Genomic DNA, 20,392 nt, shown 5'->3' with positions numbered 1-20,392 from the left:
AGACAAACTTAAAACCCATGGACCTAAATTAGCCATGCCCATTAATTTCAGTGGGCCCACAGCCCTAGATGTTCATCTAAGCTAGAATGGAGGATGACACCCATTGTGACTGGTAGAGTGGAAGGCATGGAGGTAAACAGTAGGCAGCCAGACCTAATGGCTCTGTGGATCCAGAACTAATCAGACGGCTAGGCAATGATTTCTGGTTTTGTCCCCATCCTTCTCCCTGCTAAGTTCCACAAAGGCAGCAGTACTGAGGCTGACATGTGCAACTTCTGCACTGGGTGTTAAGGAAGGAGGCAGGCAGTTAGTGGGTGGCTGAGGAAGGGACTTGAGTTTAGTGGGGCAGTGTTCCATTCATTCTATGGATCCACCTTCATTGTTGTCTACTCTGACAGTTGTCTTCCATGGCTCAGGCCAAGGTCTTTCACATCCCCTGCCTCCTGCTTGTTTTAGCTGGAAATGAGGATGGTGCCTATGACCTTGTGAAAGCAAGCCATAAACTCCGCACAAAACTATAGTGGGATACTATTATGTCCTACCACAGAGCTACGGCCCTTGTTGCCACAATTCACAAGGAACTAATTTGTTAAGAGTGAATTTGGTGACAGACAGTCAAATTTTGCACCAAGGGGGATTTGATGTCAAGTTTCTGATTCTGATTAATGTGCTTCTGGTTCCTCTGGCAGAACCACGCTGAAGTAGGCAAAAATCTGGCCAGTCTGAAAAGGTTTGTGACTTTTGGTCAGGTCTAGTAGTTCTGAGGGACCAAGTAAGGCCTCACCACATGCTTAGAGAACTTGCATTTATGTTAAGGCATCCATGCTTCATGAACACGTGGAGGTCTCTGTACATACACAGTATGGGGCATCTGCACTGCTAAAACCTCCAAAGCATTTGGATTTGCCACTGGAACAGAATGAGAATGGATGTTTGGTGATAGTAAAACTAAGCTCATTCCTCAAAGATTTGAAGTGCCCCGTCATAAAGCTGCCCAGTATGGTCACTGCTTAAGAATGGGCACTTGAATTGTGCATAACGAAGTTACTCGTTCATTGCTTCCAAGTAATTTCCTCACTGCAATGAAGGGATTCTCTTCCACCTTTTACTAAATGATACAAATTGAGTTGAGCCAGAAACTGTAATTACTCTGTGAAGTTATCTGTTATTCCTGCAATGCCTATTGAATAGTCCTATAAAACACACCATGAGAACTCCTTATTCAGCTTCTCAGTAGCTCTAAACAATGGAACAGGCTTCCTCAACCTCGGCCTCAAGATGTTTTTGGCCTACAACTCCCATGATCCTTTGCTAGGAGGACCAGTGGTCAGGGGTGATGGGAATTGTAGTCTCAAAACATCTGGAGGGCAGAGGTTGAGGAAGCCCGGAATAGAAGGTGAACATTTTTACAACTGAAGTGGGACTTTCCACCAGAGACGCTATATTAGCAGATATAAGGACTAAAATCCATTCCAAACCCTCTTAAACCCTCTGGATAATAATAATAATAAATAATAATAATAATAATAATAATAATAATAATAATAAAAATAATAATTTTTTTAAATACCCCGCCCTCCCCAGCCAAGGCCGGGCTCAGAGCAGCTTACAAGCAATAATAAAAACAAGTTGAATGATTACAACTTAAAAACAAAATTAAAATATAACATTGAAATATTGAAATATTGAAATATTAAAATGTAGCCTCATCGCAGGAGGAGAAGGAAAGGAAAAAAGAAAGAGAGGGAGGGAATCAAATTGGCTCCAAGCCAAAGGCCAGGTGGAACAACTCTGTCTTACAGGCCCTGCGGAAAGAAATCAGATCCTGCAGGGCCCTGGTCTCATAAGGTAAAGCGTTCCACCAGGCCAGAGCCAGAGTTGAAAAGGCCCTGGCTCTGGTTGAAGCCAATCTAACTTCCTTAGGGCCCGGGACCACTAGGGTGTTGCTATTTATGGACCTTGAGGCTCTCCGTGGGGCATACCGGGAAAGGCGGTCCCGTAGGTATGAGGGTCCTAGGCCGTGAAGGGCTTTAAAGGTCAAAAGCAGCACCTTAAATCTGACCCTGTACTCTACCGGGAGCCAGTGCAGTTTGAAAAGCACTGGGTGAATATGCTCCCATGGCAGAGACCCCATGAGGAGCCTCGCTGCAGCATTCTGCACCCTCTGGAGTTTCTGGGTCAGCTTCAAGGGCAGCCCCGCGTAGAGCGAATTACAGTAGTCAAGCCTGGAGATGACCATCGCATGGATCACTGTGGCCAGGTCAGGGCGGGAAAGGTAAGGGACCAACTGCTTGATGCGGCGAAGGTGGAAAAATGTCGCCTTGGCTGTTGCTGTAACTTGCGCCTCCATGGAAAGGGAGGCGTCAAGGATTACACCCAAACTCTTAATGGAAGGCAATGGCACTAATTGGGCCCCCGCAAGAGAAGGGAGTTGGTCTCTCATCCCCATGCCATCCTGACCCAGCCATAGGACCTCTGTCTTCGAAGGATTTAGTTTCAATCGGCTCCCACGAAACCATCCAGCCACAGCTTCCAAGCATCTGGTCAGTGTGTTTGGGGCCGAGTCGGTGTGGCCATCCATCAGCAGATAGAGCTGAGTGTCATCAGCGTATTGGTGACAGCCCAGCCCAAAGCTCCAGATAATCTGGGCAAGGGGGCGCATAAAGATGTTAAAAAGCATCGGGGAGAGAATTGCGCCCTGTGGCACTCCACACACCAAGGAGTGGCGCAACGACACTTCCCTCCCTAGTGCCACCCTCTGTCCCCGACCAGAGATAAAAGAGCACAGCCAGTTATGGGCTATGCCCTGTATCCCCACGTCTGCGAGGCGGTGGTCCAGAAGATCATGATCGACCATGTCAAAGGCTGCTGACAAATCTAAAAGGATCAGCAGTCCTGACCCGCCTCGATCCAGTTGTCTACGTAGATCATCTGTTAGGGCAACCAGAGCCGTCTCGGTCCCAAAACCAGGATGGAAACCGGATTGAAATGGATCTAAAGCTGATGTTTCCTCCAGAAACCTACCAAGCTGTTCAGCAACCGCTCTCTCAATTACCTTACCCAGATATGGAAGATTTGAAACTGGGCAGTAATTGGATAGGTCTAAGGGATCTAATGAAGTTTTCTTTAAGAGTGGACACACTACTGCTTCCTTCAGTTCCCCTGGGAATGTCCCCCTGTCAAGGGACAAATTGATAATTTCAACCAGGGGGGTCCGCGCAACATCTGGACACTCCCTAATCAGCCAAGATGGGCATGGATCAAGGAGGCAGGTGGTGGGCCTACTAACTTGGAGGAATCTATCCACATCAGTAGGGAGTATCCGATCGAAATAGTCCAACACTGGACCTGAAGTCAGTCGAGGGGGCCTCCAGTTCAGTCACTGTATCTAATTTGGCAGGGAGGTCACGGCGGAGCAACAGGACTTTCTCCGCAAAAAAGCTTGCGAATGCCTCACAGCTGTGGGTCGAATTTGTGCTTAAATTTGGTTGTCCTCCTAAGGACGTTATTGACCTAATTATTCTAAAAAGTTGTGCCGGGTGAGAGCTAGCGGATGCAATGGAAGCTGCAAAGAAAGATTTCTTAGCAGCTTTCATAGCCATCTCATAGGCTTTCATAAGCGTCCTATAAGATGTTCTTGAGGCTCCATCACGACTTCGTCGCCATACTCACTCTAGCCGTCTGAGATCCCGCTTCATTTTCCAGAGCTCCTCAGTAAACCAAGGGGCCCGGTTTCGACGGGGTCGCAGAGGGCGCTTAGGTGCGATCTCATCAATGGCTGCCAAGAGCCGGTTATTCCAGTCTTCAACAAGGTCATCTAATGAGTCGCCAGGAGGAGCAGGGTCCCGCAAGGCTTGTTGGAATCTATCAGGATCCAGACCATGGCACTTCCACAGGGGGGAGCATGATCACATCTATGCCAGCCCCAAAGATCAGATCCAGCGTGTGGCCTACTTGATGAGTGGGGCCCCAAACAAACTGGGAGAGCCCTAGTGGATAGTGGAAGCAAACCACATACACACAGCATACTTTGTTATACATCCAATCAGGAATCAAAAGTGGCATAAGTACAGGGCATGGATAGTTCAGTCGGTAGAGAATGAGACTCATGGCCTTGTTTGTATTGAAGCTTGAGAAAACAATGGAACACAGGTTTTAAGAAAAGGCATTTATTGTTATTATTATCATTATTATTAGCAGACCTGCTATAGTTCCTTAAGAACAATATATGCTATCTTTATTTGAAAGGAGCGATCTGCTTTCAAATACAAGAATGGCATGACAAGGGTCTGTCGGCAATGCGAGACAGCAGGCGCATCACACTTCCACAGTGGAGGTTGAAGCAGCACAAGTGACACTTTAGAACAGCTGTGGCTGAATATTGCCAGTAAAAGAGCTTGTATCCTGACAAGATTTAACAAGAACAGAACAGCTAATGTTCATGCTTTAAGGAATTAGGCTCTTAGCTCTTTTCAGGTTTAAACCTTTACTCTGGTTAGATTTTGTTGTTGTTAAACAAAAAACAATAAAGGAATGCTTTTCAACCAAGCATTAAAAGGTTGTTTTCAAATCCCTCCTCTTCTCTCCAGTCATAACAGTTTTATTATCACAATCCACATATGAAGGCATCTTTGCCCTCTAGTGGTGCTTTCCATCCTTAAAACTGTTTTGTATAAAAGGAACACTTGACATACTAATACATAATTTGACATCTTATAGTTCATAGACTTAAATACCATAAACAGGGAAGGGGAAATGGTTTCTAGAACTGAGAATGCAGAAAAAACGAACTGGCTCCATAGTAAATATCTGGGTTGGGGATTTTCCTCTTTTTTTTTGGTCTGAATGTTGGGGGGTTTCCACCCCATTTCCAAACAATGTGGTCTTTAAAGTTTTGGGGATACTACAGTAGCAGTACAAATGGAATTGCTTTTTAAATAGTAACCCCAGAGATAAATGCAAGGGAGGAAGGGGAAAGCAAATTATTTTCCCTTTCGGTTGTTAGTGGCGATCTTCAGAAGAGAGACAGAGAGACCTAGAGCAAACCAACGGGAAGACCAAGTATAAGCAGTTGTTCGGGTGGTTAAGTCAGTGTCCAGCACTACTTTATTCTAGCTTACACAAGATGAAAGGTCAAAGGGTCTCTATGTTCCGCCTGGTTTCAATGTCACAAAATAAAGCTACTGTCCTTGTTTCTTTGAAAGGTACCTGAAGAAAAAGCCAAAAATAAAACATTTATAACAGGATTCAACATACACAGGGTGCGCATTTAAAACATGGAATTACTGGTACAATAGATTCTTGATGTTCTGAAAGCATTCATAGTACTATCCTAGTTTACTTCTTCATCTTTCAGCACCTCCTCTACTGAAATAGTTGTAGTCTTGATGGGTAGCAGGAGTAAATAAATCAATTATAAAAAGAGTTAGGCAATATGCAGTGCTCATATGCCCTAGAATTTTAAGAGAGCATTTTTCAGCAGTAGCACATATTAATATTCTAAAATATCAGCACAAATCTTTCATTCGTTGTTAAGATCCAACCAGTAAAACAAACCTTTGGGCATTAAAAAATTCTCTCAAAAGATCTGGACTGAGCTGTCTAAATAGCATTCTGAAATTTACAGCTGGTGGGGGAAAGAAGTAGGCACTCAAAAAGAGGGCAAATTATTAAAGTGTTTAAATCATGTCCAAATTGCTCAGATTCATGCCTTGAGCATGTGTTATCAGGAGTTATCAGTTACTTTAGCAACTGTGGCATAAGAAAGTACGTTGTAAGATGAATGTGGATGTTCACACTCACGACTTTGAGTGAAGTGCTGGGCATTTTCTAACCACAGCCTGATTAAAATGTGCTAGAACCATCAAGTCCAGATAATATTGCTTTGCAGAGCAGGTGTGAGTCACACATCTACTGCCGATTACCCCAGATGCACTTTTAATGTCTACTGACCAATAGCAACGTCTTGCCTCTAATTTCTTAGCTTCCAACAAATAAATGTCGAAGTAAATATAAAATTTATCAGGAGGTGATCTCAATAGCGAACACAGCACATAGATCTGGACTGAACACCAGTCAGTTTGCAGGACTCAAAAGATCAACCCCTTGCCGATAGCACAGATGCCTTCCAAACTACAGCCTAGTGCTGGTTTCATAGTCCTAAATGGTTCGTCTATTCACTAAGCCTTCTCCAACATGGTATTTTATACTACACCTCCCATCACTCCTGTCTATTGGCCATGCTGGCTGGGTTTGATGGGAGTTGGAGCCTTAACATCACCTACAGGGATGGAGAAGGCTGCATTACTTTATGTCAGGCACACCTGCTCTAAAGTAAAAATGTTGCACACTCCACCTACAAAGAGACTTTAAAAAGTAGAGCTGGTTCAGAATTCAACCCTCCTGTATAGATAATAATGTGGCCCACCTGTCTAAACCGCTTCTGGCGCAACGGAAAACAGTGACAGAAGCCAGAGCGCACGGAAACACCGTTTACCTTAACCGTCCAGCGGTCCTTTACCTGAACCTTTTACCTATACATAAAAATACAGAGATCTAACCGAGATCCCTAAGGTCAAATCCTTCACACCAAAATGGGAAAAGGAATAGAAACTTTGGTGGTCCAAAATTTAGAAGCATTCTGTCTTAAGGAGGAGCTATGGTCCAGTTCTCAAGGAAAATGCCTTAATGTTAGCTCCTTCTCCAAGTGAAAATGCTTGGTATGCATTTTCATTGGAGTCAACTGCAGTTAAGTCTCAAGTACAGAGCCAAGACTGCCAAGCCACGTACAATGCATGCAGCTAGCAGAATTTTGAGACGCACAGACTTCTCTAGCCTGAGTCAGCAAGTAGATTCCACCAAGGTCATTGGGACTATTTGTTTTATATGTAACTAGGAATGCCCTGGTTGCAGAGATAAGGCTACTGTGTTTTTATGGTGATCCCACCCTGCCATGGTATTGTCTTTGTCACTTTGTCACTTTCCTAAACATTTGCATATGAAAAAATCGTACACAAAATGCTAACAAATTGAACCGACACTAATTCAGGCACCTCTGCTAATGGAGTTGCTATCAGTTCAGATTGGGCCAGCAGGAAGCGAAATTTGATATTGTTGAAGCACAATGCTGAACAAGAACAGCATTTCATCCTTACCTTTCCCAGTGTTTGTGGTTCAACTCCAAAAAGTCGTCTAATTTTGCTATTTCCTTGAGATACTGAGTAAGTTTTAGAAGCTCTTTATCCTTATCTCTGTTTAAATGTGCTTTCATGAAGGGTTTTATCTGTTGAGAAAGAAACCAGGTGTAAATGATACATATCTTAAAGAGAAAAATAGAGAACATACCCAAACTTAACATGCTAGCATTTGTTGAGCAGGTAATATTGCAAGAACCTGTCTAAGAACATGACCCTTTGGCTCAGTTCTCTGGTTCCATTCTACTTGCCAGGCAGGCTCCATCCCTCCCTTCTTGCAGAGACCTGCAATGTACTCTAAAAGCCCAAAGTATTATTTGCAAATGGACTTTGTCCTTCCCCCATGTCCTATTCATATCCACGCAGTAGCTCAAACAATCAACCTTTCAGAGTATTTGTAAATAATGTTTTTATGAACTACTGAGTTGCTTCTAGCAACTTACATCACAGCATAGCAGCTACTGAACTCAAGGGCAACATTCTCCTTGTTGCAGGATACTTACTGCTAAAAAGAAACTAGCAAAAGCTCTTTTTAAACAGCCAATCAGACCTCCATATGAACATGAACTCACAACACAGGCAAGCTGTATTTTGAGAATTTACATTATGGCTTCTATATATTATACAAGGAGGTTATTATATGGGGAAACATGAAGATGACTATTCACGTACAATTATTCATACAATGTCACTTAAATGAAAAGCCACTCTAAAAGTAAAACATGTAATTTTTCTACTGCAGTGCCGCCATAGGCAGATGCATCAGTACGTCCACACATTTAAAAAGTCAGAGGGTGGTGAGAAGTGGTCTCACTTCACAACTGCAGGTCTTGCTTCTTTCCCTCCCACCTCCTGCTGCCAGCACCTCCAGTCCTCCAGCATCGACCTCTACATGACATTCTACTCCTCTCCCTGCCATCATCATAAGAACTGTGCTGTGTTTCTACAAGGCAGGGCTGGCTTCTCTTGATCTCGTTGGCCAGGAAGGAAGGCAGTCTCCCAAATGCAGCCCTCTCTTCTAGGGCCTATATACAAAGAATGGTGTTTCTTCCGGTCTTAAGAACTACAGTCTCCCATTGTGGAAAGAAAATACGCACCATGCATTCATCCACTAAAAAACCCACTCAGCACTGTCAACTGCTGTTTCCCAATGGAGAGTACCCTGTCAAGTACCCTGATTGGAAGCTTGACTGTGACTAATCACTAATACGACAGTTAGTGAAATTTACACAGCAAACTTTAAAGCTACAAAGGCAACAGGTATGCCTTTTACCCAGTAACAGATCACACACTTTGGGTGCAGAAGATCTAAGATCTAATCCCAGGCACCCTCCATTAAGATTACTATCTATCTAGTTATCTATTTACAGAGTACAAGAACCTGGCCCTCTGCCCTGAGGAGCTTACAACTGAAAATGTGACACAAGGGAAACAGAAGAAGAGGACAGGGGAGGAATATGTGATTGTCTCAGTTCTACATACTTCAGCTTAGTTACATGCTAAGACCCCAACCTGAAATCTTAGAAATTATAAGGGTATCAGAAAGTGTGATACACTCATAACTTATTTTCACCACAGATAGCCTCTAAGCAGTTTGCAGATCAATAAAAAATGCACCTGTCATATAATAAGAAGCTTAAAATAACAACCACAGCTTAAAAAAAAGTAAAATAGCACTCACATGGCAATCAAAAGCATGCTGGGATAGAAAGGTCATCAAGTGCCTGAAATTCAATAGGGAGAGGAGGACTGCTAGATTATCTCATCTGGGAGGAAGTTCCACAGTTGGAACTACACTACTGGGTGCATAGCTGCTGGTCGATATGAGGCATGCATCTGCATCAAGGGGATCACCAACAGAGACTCCCATGAAAATCTCAGGGATCAGGTAGAGATATAAGGAAACAGTCAGTCCTTAAGGTATCCTGAACCAAAATTGTTAAGGGCCATGTAAATTAATACAATATGCTAACAGCAAAAATCCTAACCGTGTCTACTCAGAAGTCTTACTGAATTCAATGGTGCTTACTCCAAGGTAAGAGAGGCCAAAACTGCAGCATAACCTCTATTATCTACTCTTGAGTGGCAGTGGCTGCCAAAAGCCAGGGCAGCACTCTTCCACAGCACTACCACCTAAGACCCTTTTGACTGGAGATGGCAGGGACTGAATTGGGTCATTCCATAAGCAAAGCATGCACTCTGCCAGACAGCACATTGTTTCAGGCTTCAGTTTATCCCAGAACTCTGTCCAAAAGGAAATAAAGAGCACTCTGTGCATACTTAATTGCTAGGTACACAAAAACTAAGCTGGAGAGACAACTGCTGTTATCTTTGTCACCGTAGTCTACAGTGGGGACCACGTCCTTCTGAGAGGCTTCTAAAGCTCATTCCAAGCACCACTTGTCACATTTATCAAAGGCCTGCGGACAATAAGTTAATCCCATGTGGAATGGCTGATTAAATTCTGTTGCCTCTGGTAGAACATCTGATCTCGATTCCTTTTACAGCAGCATTTCTCATAAACGGTCACCTCCAATTTGTCTTGCTGTCAATAAAAGTCTGAGCTGCAGCACACCGGCTCTCTTTTCCCAGGGGGAGGCAATGATACCGCTCTGTCAGCGGTGCACTCCATCAAGCCACCATCTAGTTGAACAGCACTTTTAAAGCAATTTCCACTCATCTGTCACCATTTCTCAAGAAGCAGAGAGACTTTACAAAGGGCAACGCTTGTACCACAAGAGCCAGATGTCTTTTCCAGGACAAACATTTTCCAAAAACACTGAGATGTTTGGGAGGCAGGGGCAGAAAGAGACATTGACATGTAACTTTGTTGACAACCATTTCAGAATGGGTACATCCTGTCCCTTCAGTTCATTCAGGCCACATTTCTCTCGTGGTCTTTAATACTTCTGACAGGTCCCTACAGAGGTCTCTGCCACTGGTGCATTACAGCAAAAGCAACAATATTCTGCTGCCACCTTGTCATAAAAAGGTGATGTCATAAAAAGGGAAAATAGTTACCACTGGCAACACAATGGTATAAATAGGAAGGCCACTGCTGATTAGCAGTTAAGATGCTATGGAGCAAGTTCTATTGGTCTAAATACCTACGTCTGAGTAGGCGTATACAGGGCTCCTCAGTAAGAGACTGAGATGCGAAGCTCCTTATTTAACTCTTGCCTGTCATCAACTGACTGGCCTTAGACAAGTGGTTATGTAAGCACATGTCTGCCTGCAATATGGGGATGACAGTACTACCTGGCAGGAATCAGCTACTGAGATAATGTGAAATGCTTTGGACACACCCTAAGCACCTTATAGTATGAATGCTAAACACTATGTCTTCAAATTTCCATTATTTTACATTATACCTTTAGTCTAGGTACTAAAGAACAAATTGTCTACATTTTTGCAGACAACTTATTTCTGGCTCTCTTAAATACCCCCACATCAAAACTTTGATAAGCAACTGCCAGATCACTACAAAATATCTTGTCTTCACATGCACTGGGGCATGGGTGGGGTGGGGTAGGGAAGCTTCCAAAGAACATTGTAGCTATTATGAGTGCTTTATCATAGGAACGATGCGGTACAGTGGCCAGAGTGGCAGGGCTGGATAAGAGAAATTCAAACACTAACTTGGCTTTTAACTTTATCTAGTATCTTTGGAAAGTCAGGCTTTCTCAGTTTAAGCTGCCTCATAGGCTGATTGTGAAGCCAGAAACATTGGCTCTCAGCTCCTTGGAGGAGGATGTAAGATCACAAATATATGATAATCCCAAAGGGTGAGTGGCACAACTTCTGAGGTCAAAGCAATTCCAAATAATGGCTGAAATCCAAAAGCTGAAATGTGTGCATGGAGCTGTGATGACAGGGAAGGTCAGCACAACCAATAGAAAATATTCATTCAAAGACTAATTCTTTCCATACAACAATGTGGGAAGTGCTGCAATCAAGATGGCACAATGAGGAATACAGATACTGGCATGTTGGTACAACGTGACCTGCCACCCAACCAACAGTAGTGCAAACAGGATCAAAGACCCATTCCATTGGCACCATTTCCCAAATTTCAACCCACTTGAGTTTTCTTCCTCTAGGCTGTTGGCATCCATCTATCTCGAGAGACAATGGACCCACTATCAGTCTCATCTGCTCAATCGGCCACAGCCTGTCTTCATATGAAGGAAGTCCCTAACTCTCTGGGGATTTGAGACCCATTGGCTACCTCACCTGGTTTAGCCAGCCAGTCAAGACATTAGCTGGGATGTGGGCACTGTCACATGCCGACAGCTTCAAGGAGCCACAGGTGAGAGCTGAGTGCGGGGTGAGGAGCGAAGGTGGATAAACAACCCCAGAAGGAGCACGACTTCTCCCCTACCAGACGTATTACCCCTCCCCTAAGACCCCATACTAGGTAAACTGGCATTTATAAACGAATGCTAAACATTACCTTTAGTCCATTTTGTGGGTTCATAAGAAAATTTCGTCCAATGTCATCAAACATAATAGTATTTTTCTTGCTGTAAAACTCTGAAAATTTGCCCCATATGACACCCAAGGGTTTCACCTGTAGATGTAAAGTTGTAAGAAAACCTCAAGTGAAACAGCAGTTCAACAACAGAATTTACCATTAGTATTCTGCTTTTACTGTATAAAGATTATTTGCAGAAATGTGCTCCTGAAGGATGGGGAACACCACAGAACAGATTTGGGAGAAGGTGTGGGAGCACCCAGGAAGAAGGGAGAAAGTCCTGTAGCATTGGGGGAAGCTCTTGAGTAAACAGGAGAACTTCACTGGATACAACCCATTCTGGTGCAGAAAGTCCTTGTTTCTCCAGCCAGCACAGCAAGCAAGCAAGCCAAGCTGTATTTCTTTTATATGTATGGCTTGGCATGCTTACTTCTTAATTTTGTGTATGAACCACTTCCTATGGAGTGACTCAAAGCAATTTCACAATTCAATAAACCCACATAACAATTGCGTATATAAAAACTATTTCAAATTGAGTGCAGATATCAATTGGGATAAAAATATCTGGAAGGTTTGTTGAAAGAGGAGTCTTCAACAGGTGGCAAAAAGCCAGTCAGGTTTCTTAGAACTGTTGCTCTTAGTGTGATGAACCTATTCTATTTTAACATACAGTTGTACCTTGGTTTTCGAACAGCTTAGTTCTCGAACGTTTTGGCTCCCGAATGCTGCAAACCTGGAAGTGACTGTTCTGGTTTGCAAACTATTTTTGGAAGCTGAATGTCCGATGGGGCTTCTGCAGCTTCTGACTGGCTGCAGGAGCTTCCTGCAGCTAATCAGAAGCCGTGCTTTGGTTTCTGAATGTTCGACTTCCAAGGTATGACTGTACTGAAATCTGAATTGCATACACTGAGCTTTAGAACAGGGTGCTGATGAGTGGGTACTCCTGCCTTGAAAAAAGAGGTCAGTGAGAGGACACTTACATCAATTAATCCTCGTCTTGGTGTGTGCACAGTTATCATGGCCGCACTATCCAGCATGAAGGTTATCTTGTAGTTTGCATTGGTGCTCACTCCCAGCTCCTGCAATGGAAAACAATACCTGAGGACATTTTGCACACTGGCTCATCCCCTGCTATAGTTTACCAATCTCCTATCATTCTCCTCTCCTGCTTGTCACCAGTAGGAGCATCCCACGAGAGGAGGAAGGTATACATGGGAACTTAGGGCCAAAGCCACAGCATTAATCACGCCAATTTTAGCACTTGTAACAGAGTTCTATGCTATGACTAAAATACTATGAATCATTTTGTGAAGCAGATCACACAAAGAACATTCTAAAACACCAGAAAATCAAAACACACACAAGCTTACACATCGGGCTTACTTTCATTTTAGCTTCAATCCACTTCATATTGGTAGCAGCTGAAAGGGAATAAACAAAGCATTTTCAAGTGAAGTATTTTCAAGGCATCTTTTAATACCGTGCCATCCTATTCTGGGTATTAGCTAATTATTCAGGAATGCAGGCTCCAAATTAGTTTTCAATGCAGCAAGTCCCTCTCATATGAACTGTTTTTCAGTTTCACCTGCATTCACATAATCGTGGCAAGCAGCTCATCCAACAATTGCATGAATCTGCCCAGGGAGTCTCTAATCCCAATGCTACCACCATGTCACTGTAACAGTGTGTATTCCTATTTATCTGAGCTCTGCTTATCTTAGGTATCTGGATACCTTGGGGCTTATTTTAAGTGTGAACTACTGTAAAGATGCTGAAACAAAAAGCACACAATGTTTAATATATCAACAAGAAAAAGCTTTTAAAATACAATGGGGGTGCAATACAGAATTACTTTGCTCAACCACTCAATTTGACACAAGGAGAAGAGGGGAGCATTAGATCTACTTCCGTACAACAAAAACACAAACAAATGGGAAGTGTCAAATAAAGTGGTTCAACAGCTGGCATTAAGTGTGTTTTCCTTCTCATGTCCTAGATCCCAGGGACCATGCAACGAGTTCTGAACACTCAAGGGAGACTTTGATTTGAACTTCTCCTACAGTAGCACACACAGTCCCAATGCAGCATGACAAACTTCATTTAAAGCAAGGCAAAGTTTCACAATCACTCTACTGAGCATCCCCAAGGCTTTGGATTACCTAAGTAGGTCTTTGGATCCTAGCCCATGTTTACGACCAACAGGGATTCATAACCCATTTTCTGAATCAGAGTACTTGCCCCAGAGAGTATTTTATCAAGTTGTTCAGGAGGGTATTTTAAATCAAGTATTGATTTTCGTTCACACAGGGGTTCTGTGCTGACTGTCCCGCAAGGGCTAAAGCCTCCATTAAACTACCTCTCATGATTGCTGGCTTGAGAGATGTAATACAACAGAAAGGTTCAGCATCAAGCACTGCGTAAAAGATGCAGATCAAGTCCACAACATCTCCAGCAGAGATCCCTACGTCACAAATGGCAATGCATCTCTAGGCATAATGAAAACACTTTCAATTTGTGAAGTAAATAACTTACACCAAATTACAATATCATAGTCTTCATATGCAGATGTCAGGAATTCATGCAGATACGGCCTCATCAGCTCAAGCCCAGTCTCTGCACATGATCTATGGTCTAGAAGAAAGTCAACCAGTTCATATTAGTCATTTAAAACCTTATTTGAATGCCAGCGCATCTTTTCTCCTTACCTGTGCTCTGGCATACACCTACACTATATTCAAGGGACCATGTGCATAGCACCCAGGACTGCAGTGGAACCCAAATGAACCTACCTATACCCAGAGAGCAACTCTCTGGTCTACTGCCAAGAACCATGAGATCGGCAGGTACCAGGCCCAGGGAATAATGTCTTGAAAATGAAGTACATTACTTACCAAACAGGGTATAATCAACATCCAGGACCAACAATTTCTTCCCTTCTCGCGGAGGGTTCAATATTTCCACTTTATACTCCTTAACTCTGCGGGAGATTTTCAGCAGATTCTCTTCCCTAAAAACAAACAATATAAATGACATGCAGCTGTTGCATATTTATAAGCCAGCCAATTATTTCTCTATTCAACAACAAACTCACCTATTCTCGACTTCAACCACTTCCTCTTCAATGTCAAAATCATTGACTACATCTTCATTATCAGGCGGTGGCCCAAGGACATCTTCCTACAACAAACGTAAAACACCGAAAACTTATTTTATTACAATCGTACCTTGGAAGTCGAACAGAATCCATTCTGGAAGTCCGTTCGACTTCCAAAATGTTCAAAAACCAAATTGCGGCTACTGATTGGCCGCAGGAAGATCCTGCAGCCAATCAGAAGCTGCAGAAGCCCCGTCAGATGTTCAGGTTCCAAAAGAATGTTCGCAAACCAGAATAATCACTTCCAGGTTTGCGGCGTTCAGGAGTCAAAATGTTTGAGTTCCAGGGCGTTTGGGATCCAAGGTACGACTGTATTTGAAAGTTCTTGTACAGAAAAACAAAATGAGATACACTTTTGCTTCCATCCCCTGCCCTTTAAAAGTACTTTTGCTTTTTGCCAAGGCATTGTCTAAACAAAGAGCAACATTCAGAATTAAACATCACACACTGCTTAAAGCACCAGTTTGGATACTTTTTACAGAGGATACATAAAGAGAATAAAGTGGCTGATCAAGTTGACAGCCCACAAAAATGGAAAATATAAACATGAGGAATCAGTGATGAAGCAAATTAAGAAAATGTGAACAACCTATACATTCTTGGCTGCTTTGGAAGAATGCAGTTATTTTGGTGGCAAGAGGGTAGAAAATCAATTGGTTAAAGGAATTTAAGAAGGTAAGAAGAGCCTGCTGGATCAGACCAATGGCCCATATAGTCCAACATCCTGCTCTTGGCAGCCAACCAGATGCTGTGGGAAACCTGCAATCCGGATTTGAGCACATGAGCACTTTCCCCTCCTGGAACACCTTCAGTTCACACCACATATAGACTAACCTCTGGCTTGAACAACTTTTTGTCAGTTAACATTTAATCAGAAAATTAATTACACTGCTTGTTCTCATACATACACATGAACCCTACATTATTTCTAGGCAATTACATGTCTTTATTATAATCATTTTTTCTGTAATTATTAGTTTTTATGTGTTTTAAATAGAAAAAAGTATTTTACCAAGCTTTCCTCACGAGTCCCCATCATCATGATTTTAGTATTTGGTTTCAATTTTAGTGATCCAAGCTTAACATCATTGTCTGCTGGCTTGCCTGCAATATAAACAGATTACAGCTTCCTCAGCAAAAACGAGCGATTTCTTCTGCAGCTGTTCCTTTCTCCTTTCACCTGATTTGTATTTTAAAACACTAACTTATGATCTTAGGCTACGATCCTATGCACACTCTCCTGTGAGTTAATTCCACTGAGATCAATGAGTGTTACTTCTGAGTAGAGGTGTATAATATTATGATATTGGCAACCTAGAGTAAGATTTTCTCTCCTGCTCCCTGATGTAACTTATCCTCCTTCCCCTCCCCAAATGTGTTCTAGGGGTTCCTGCAACCCACTGGAACAGATTTAGCATGGGCACATGTAGAGAGAAGGAGAGGAAGTCCCACTGAGCAAACAGAAGTCTTTCTGCTAGCAGATCAACTTTGCTGGTTACAATCCAGAGTTCTTTCTTTCTTTCTGCTTCCCACCCCCCCCCCCTTCCTGGAAGTGCAGTGTCAACAACAAAAAGTGAACCCCCAGTCTATTTTTTGAAGGTCACCTAATACTTGCTGATATTCATAAAAAAACATTAGAAGAGTGTGCTGAATCCTAGTCTCACAGTGGCCAACCTGATGCCTGCAAGAAATTCTTGCAAGAAATTCTGGACTGGGGGAAACCTTGGCACCTGCACACATCGGATCATTTAACACAGATTAGTTTTGCATATTCTGATTCTCAATTCTTGCTTTGTTAAGTGCGTGTTAGCACATGAGTGGGTCATTCTAGAGAAAGAGAGAGAGAAGGAAATTAAGGACAATGGAAGCCTTAAGTTGACCCACTCCAAGTGTAGGAGTCAGTCTTCTCTCCACCATGACAATTTTAACACATGGACCAGGCAAGAAGAAAGTGTGGATCTGGGACAAAAGGCAACAGATACGCCTTAGCAGCTGGCCAATTTGACAACCGCATCTGTTTCTGCAACCCTACTAAACAGTGAAAGAAAGGTGGAGCATGGAATAAATATTACCTTTTACTTTAAGTCCAAGAAGCTTTTGACGCTCTGGGAGCACTCCAGTAAGTCCTTTGAGGGACTGCTTGAGATCCAGCACTGTGTCTTCTTCTGACAAGGTGGTTATCAAAAATTCCTGCCCACCCCATTTTATAATAAGAGAGACAGCCATATTTGTAACATATGTTCAAAATATACCTATAGGGAAGGAAGAAATGATTGTCAAAAGAATTCTAACATTTTAACTTCTTTTCACTTCTACTTGGAAAACCAGACAAATACTGCTGCTACATTTTGAACAAATTAGTGGTGCGCATCTGTGGCATTTTTGTATAAATTTGGAAGAGATTGTATAAATTGGAAGATATGTCAAGAGACTTCAGCAAAGGGGAAAGCTGCATAAGTCAGTAATATATCTAGTAATTACATTACTAGACACCAGTTCCCAAGGGATACCTGCTCATGTCCACACCAGCCACCTGACTGGATAATCTGCAAGCTTCAAAAACCGTGTGTGCTGCCTTGTTTCAGAACACTAGAATTACCAAACTCTTAATTGGGGGGGGGGGGTCTCCTGCATATTTAAGAGGTGCGGAGACCAGAACTCTGCCAACTGCAGCCTTCCACTTCAGTAAGGAGCCACAGCTCAGAAACAGAAGCACCAGTGCCTTGAACGCTTCAATCCCTGGCCTCTCGAGGCAGGGCTGGGAAAGCCTCTTGCCTGAAACTCCGCAGCACTGCTGCAAGCCGGCCGTGGGCGACACTGGCCTAGATCCTCCAGCGGCATGACTAGGTGTTACTTGCTTTTCTGCACGTGGACTGGAGAAAGGAGCCGGGCCAGGCGGCGGGCTTTCCTTCGAGGAAGCTCATCGCCCCTTTCTGCGTAAAACGGCAGGCGATGCGCCATTCATATAGGTTAAGGGACGCAGACAGGCTCCTGCTGCACCGAGGGCTGCGTCCTCAACGCTCCCAGCAGGTGTGCACGGGAGGGAGGTCTGGAGCGTTGCATTAGGTCCCCTCCACCATCGCCGCCCCCTCTGCAGGGTCCGGGCCTCGCGCTTCCACTAGCAGACCCTTGGAGGTACTGGGGGGGCGGTTGTAGGGCGCTACTTGCTAGCCATGTTTACCCCCCGAGTGCCACCCACGGCCTTTGGGGTGCCCGAGAGGGGCGGGGCAGGGGGAGAGGGCGCCCCGCTCTGGAAGACTTGCGGGCTGCGCCCATAGGGGCTCCCGCAGCCCCGCCGAGCGCCGGCCGGACCATAAGGAAGAAAGAGGAGCAGCCGCCCCGCCTCACCCCCAAGAGAGCGTCCCAGGAACCAGCCGCGCCGGAAGCAGAACCCGGCGACCGGAGCTCGCGCGCCGCGCGAACCGGAAGCACTTCGCGCTCTCGGAACCTGGACGTGGCGAGGGGGCCAGATGGCAGCACAGAGATATAGCGAGGGGAAAAAAGTAGAGCGGACAGCCCGGGTTTCGCGTGTGGCTCCCCCCCCCCACTCCACCCACACAGACGGGATTTCCGAGTTCCCCTTGCAGGAGTGAGAGCCTTCGGAGCGTGTCATGGCGGCTCAGGGAATAGGGCTGCTTGGGGAGATCAAAGAGAATGAGGGGCTCCCGACGGCCCCGCAGTGTAGGTTTTGACGGTGCCGTGGCAGCACCAGGGCTTGCAGGGTCGCTCCCTGTTGCCTCCAGCAGATCCTGCTCGTTTCACCCTCTTGCGTCTTAGTGCCAGACGGGGTGGACCCAAATTATAGCCTACATACACACAAGCAGACGGACACCCTACAGAGAACCAAGGTCCCGATAGCTACAGGTTTCCGTGTGATCTTGAGCCCCTTTAGAAGTTTCTATATCAGCTTCCACCAGCGATTTATTAATACCCAAGCAGGTCATATGCAGGTTTTGCCAGAAACTTCGCTAGGATGGCTGCCTTCGTGTGATTATGCCCTTACTTACAAGTAACTTTCCATATGCTAACCCTGCAATGTAGTCCAGAGTTAGTAACCTGGGACGTGGGTCAGGTAGAATGGTATGGATTTCTGTCCAAAAATCGCTCATGCAAAACACCTAGTCTGCTTAAATTTCCCTCACAGATGCCCTGCCGGTCCCAATCCATAAAACAGGATAAAGAGAGCAGAATCTTGCCTTTGCTACTACTGTTCGTTTCAGGGTGGATGCTGAGGGGCAGTCCTCATTGGTAGTGGCGTAGCGTGGGGGGTGCAGGGGGGGGCCGGCCGCACCGGGCGCAACATCTGGGGGTTAGGGTTAGGGGCGCAAATCCACAGGTTAGGGGGCGCAAATTACTTGCCTTGCCCCGGGTGCTGACAACCCACGCTACGCCACTGCTCATTGGTAGTTTGGGGATGAAAAGGGCTTCATTCAGAAGTTAGGTCTGAAGCCTATTGTCTGTGGAACACAATACAGGTCTGAGAGAAGAGAAGCACAATCACTACTAAGAATACTTTCCTCCAGGTGGTGTAGGGCTTTGAAGTTCAACACCAGCCGTATGAATGATGCCTGGAAACTATTTGAAGCTATTTGTGGAATAGATCAAGGTTAGCCAATGGTATGCAGTGATGGGAGTTGTTGTCCAACAACATCTGGAAGCCAGTGTGGTTGCTTCATTCTAGACCAGAACATTCCTGGACAGCAGAAATAGTTTACACATATTGCTCTAAGTTAGAGGTATGGCATGAATGATGGAGGAGGCAGGGTTCTTTTTACTCCTGTAAGGACATATCAGAGGAGGGACAAGGGGGTCATTTGGCCTGGACCCAAAGCTCAAAGGGGGCCTCAAATTTAGACCCTTGTGAATTTTTTGATACTTGATAAGTTTCGCAATTTGTTTGTATGTACATAGGACCAAAATGCAATACACTGTCAGCTTAGAGCTGCAAATTCAAGCAAACAAGGTATGTAATTTGGGGAAAGGACACTGGCATTTTTGGTTAACTGATACAGATTTTATCATATTAATGAGTTTTAGATTTTCATATTCATCAAAATAAAGTTTTGATAGCACAATATTAGTCCACGGTGAATGTATCCTCAAAAGCATGAATTAGCCCAGGCCTCTCTGGACCTCTGAGAGGGCCTGCCTATTGGACAGAGGTGACTATCCAGAAGCTGTTGGATTCCATCAGCCCTAGTCAAAAAGGCTGATGAGAGTTGCAATTTAACAACATTTGGAGAGCCATGGGTTCCTCATCTATGTAGTAGACGAGTGTGCAGCTGGTATGCCAGAACTAGCTGGAAAAGCATCCCTTGCCACAACTGCCACTTGAGAAATCATCAGCAATATTGTGTTCAGGAGCACTCGCTCTTCATAGGGAGCAGTACCTGCTCAACAGATTGTCCATCTACTCCCAAATCAACAGGTTCACCATCTCTTTATTAGCTGGATTGAGTTTTAGTGGACAGCTAAAGCCAGTAATGTTAGAAATTCAAAACTGATAGCCCTGGGTACAATTTGACTTATACACCATTGTATAAGTGTAGCAACTGAGTAGGTATGACATGG

General features: G+C 44.2%; 1 protein-coding gene across 1 annotated transcript; it reads right to left on the bottom strand.

The window, feature by feature from the left end:
- Window positions 1-4,153: 4,153 nt before the first annotated feature.
- UBLCP1 (ubiquitin like domain containing CTD phosphatase 1) lies at window positions 4,154-18,248 on the bottom strand. Its single transcript, XM_083488506.1, has 11 exons — window positions 18,170-18,248; window positions 16,894-17,073; window positions 15,834-15,925; window positions 14,759-14,844; window positions 14,559-14,674; window positions 14,200-14,298; window positions 13,051-13,088; window positions 12,648-12,746; window positions 11,647-11,763; window positions 7,155-7,282; window positions 4,154-5,208 (listed from the first exon to the last, which is right to left on the bottom strand). The coding sequence occupies exons 2-11, from the start codon at window positions 17,045-17,047 to the stop codon at window positions 5,181-5,183; spliced, it is 957 nt and encodes a 318-aa protein (XP_083344632.1). The 5' UTR covers window positions 17,048-17,073; window positions 18,170-18,248; the 3' UTR covers window positions 4,154-5,180.
- Between the last annotated feature and the right edge of the window lie 2,144 nt (window positions 18,249-20,392).

Source organism: Podarcis liolepis (genome assembly GCF_965112155.1).
Source record: "Podarcis liolepis genome assembly, chromosome: 2".
NCBI lineage: Eukaryota > Metazoa > Chordata > Lepidosauria > Squamata > Lacertidae > Podarcis > Podarcis liolepis.
This window is presented reverse-complemented; position numbering and strand designations above follow the sequence as displayed.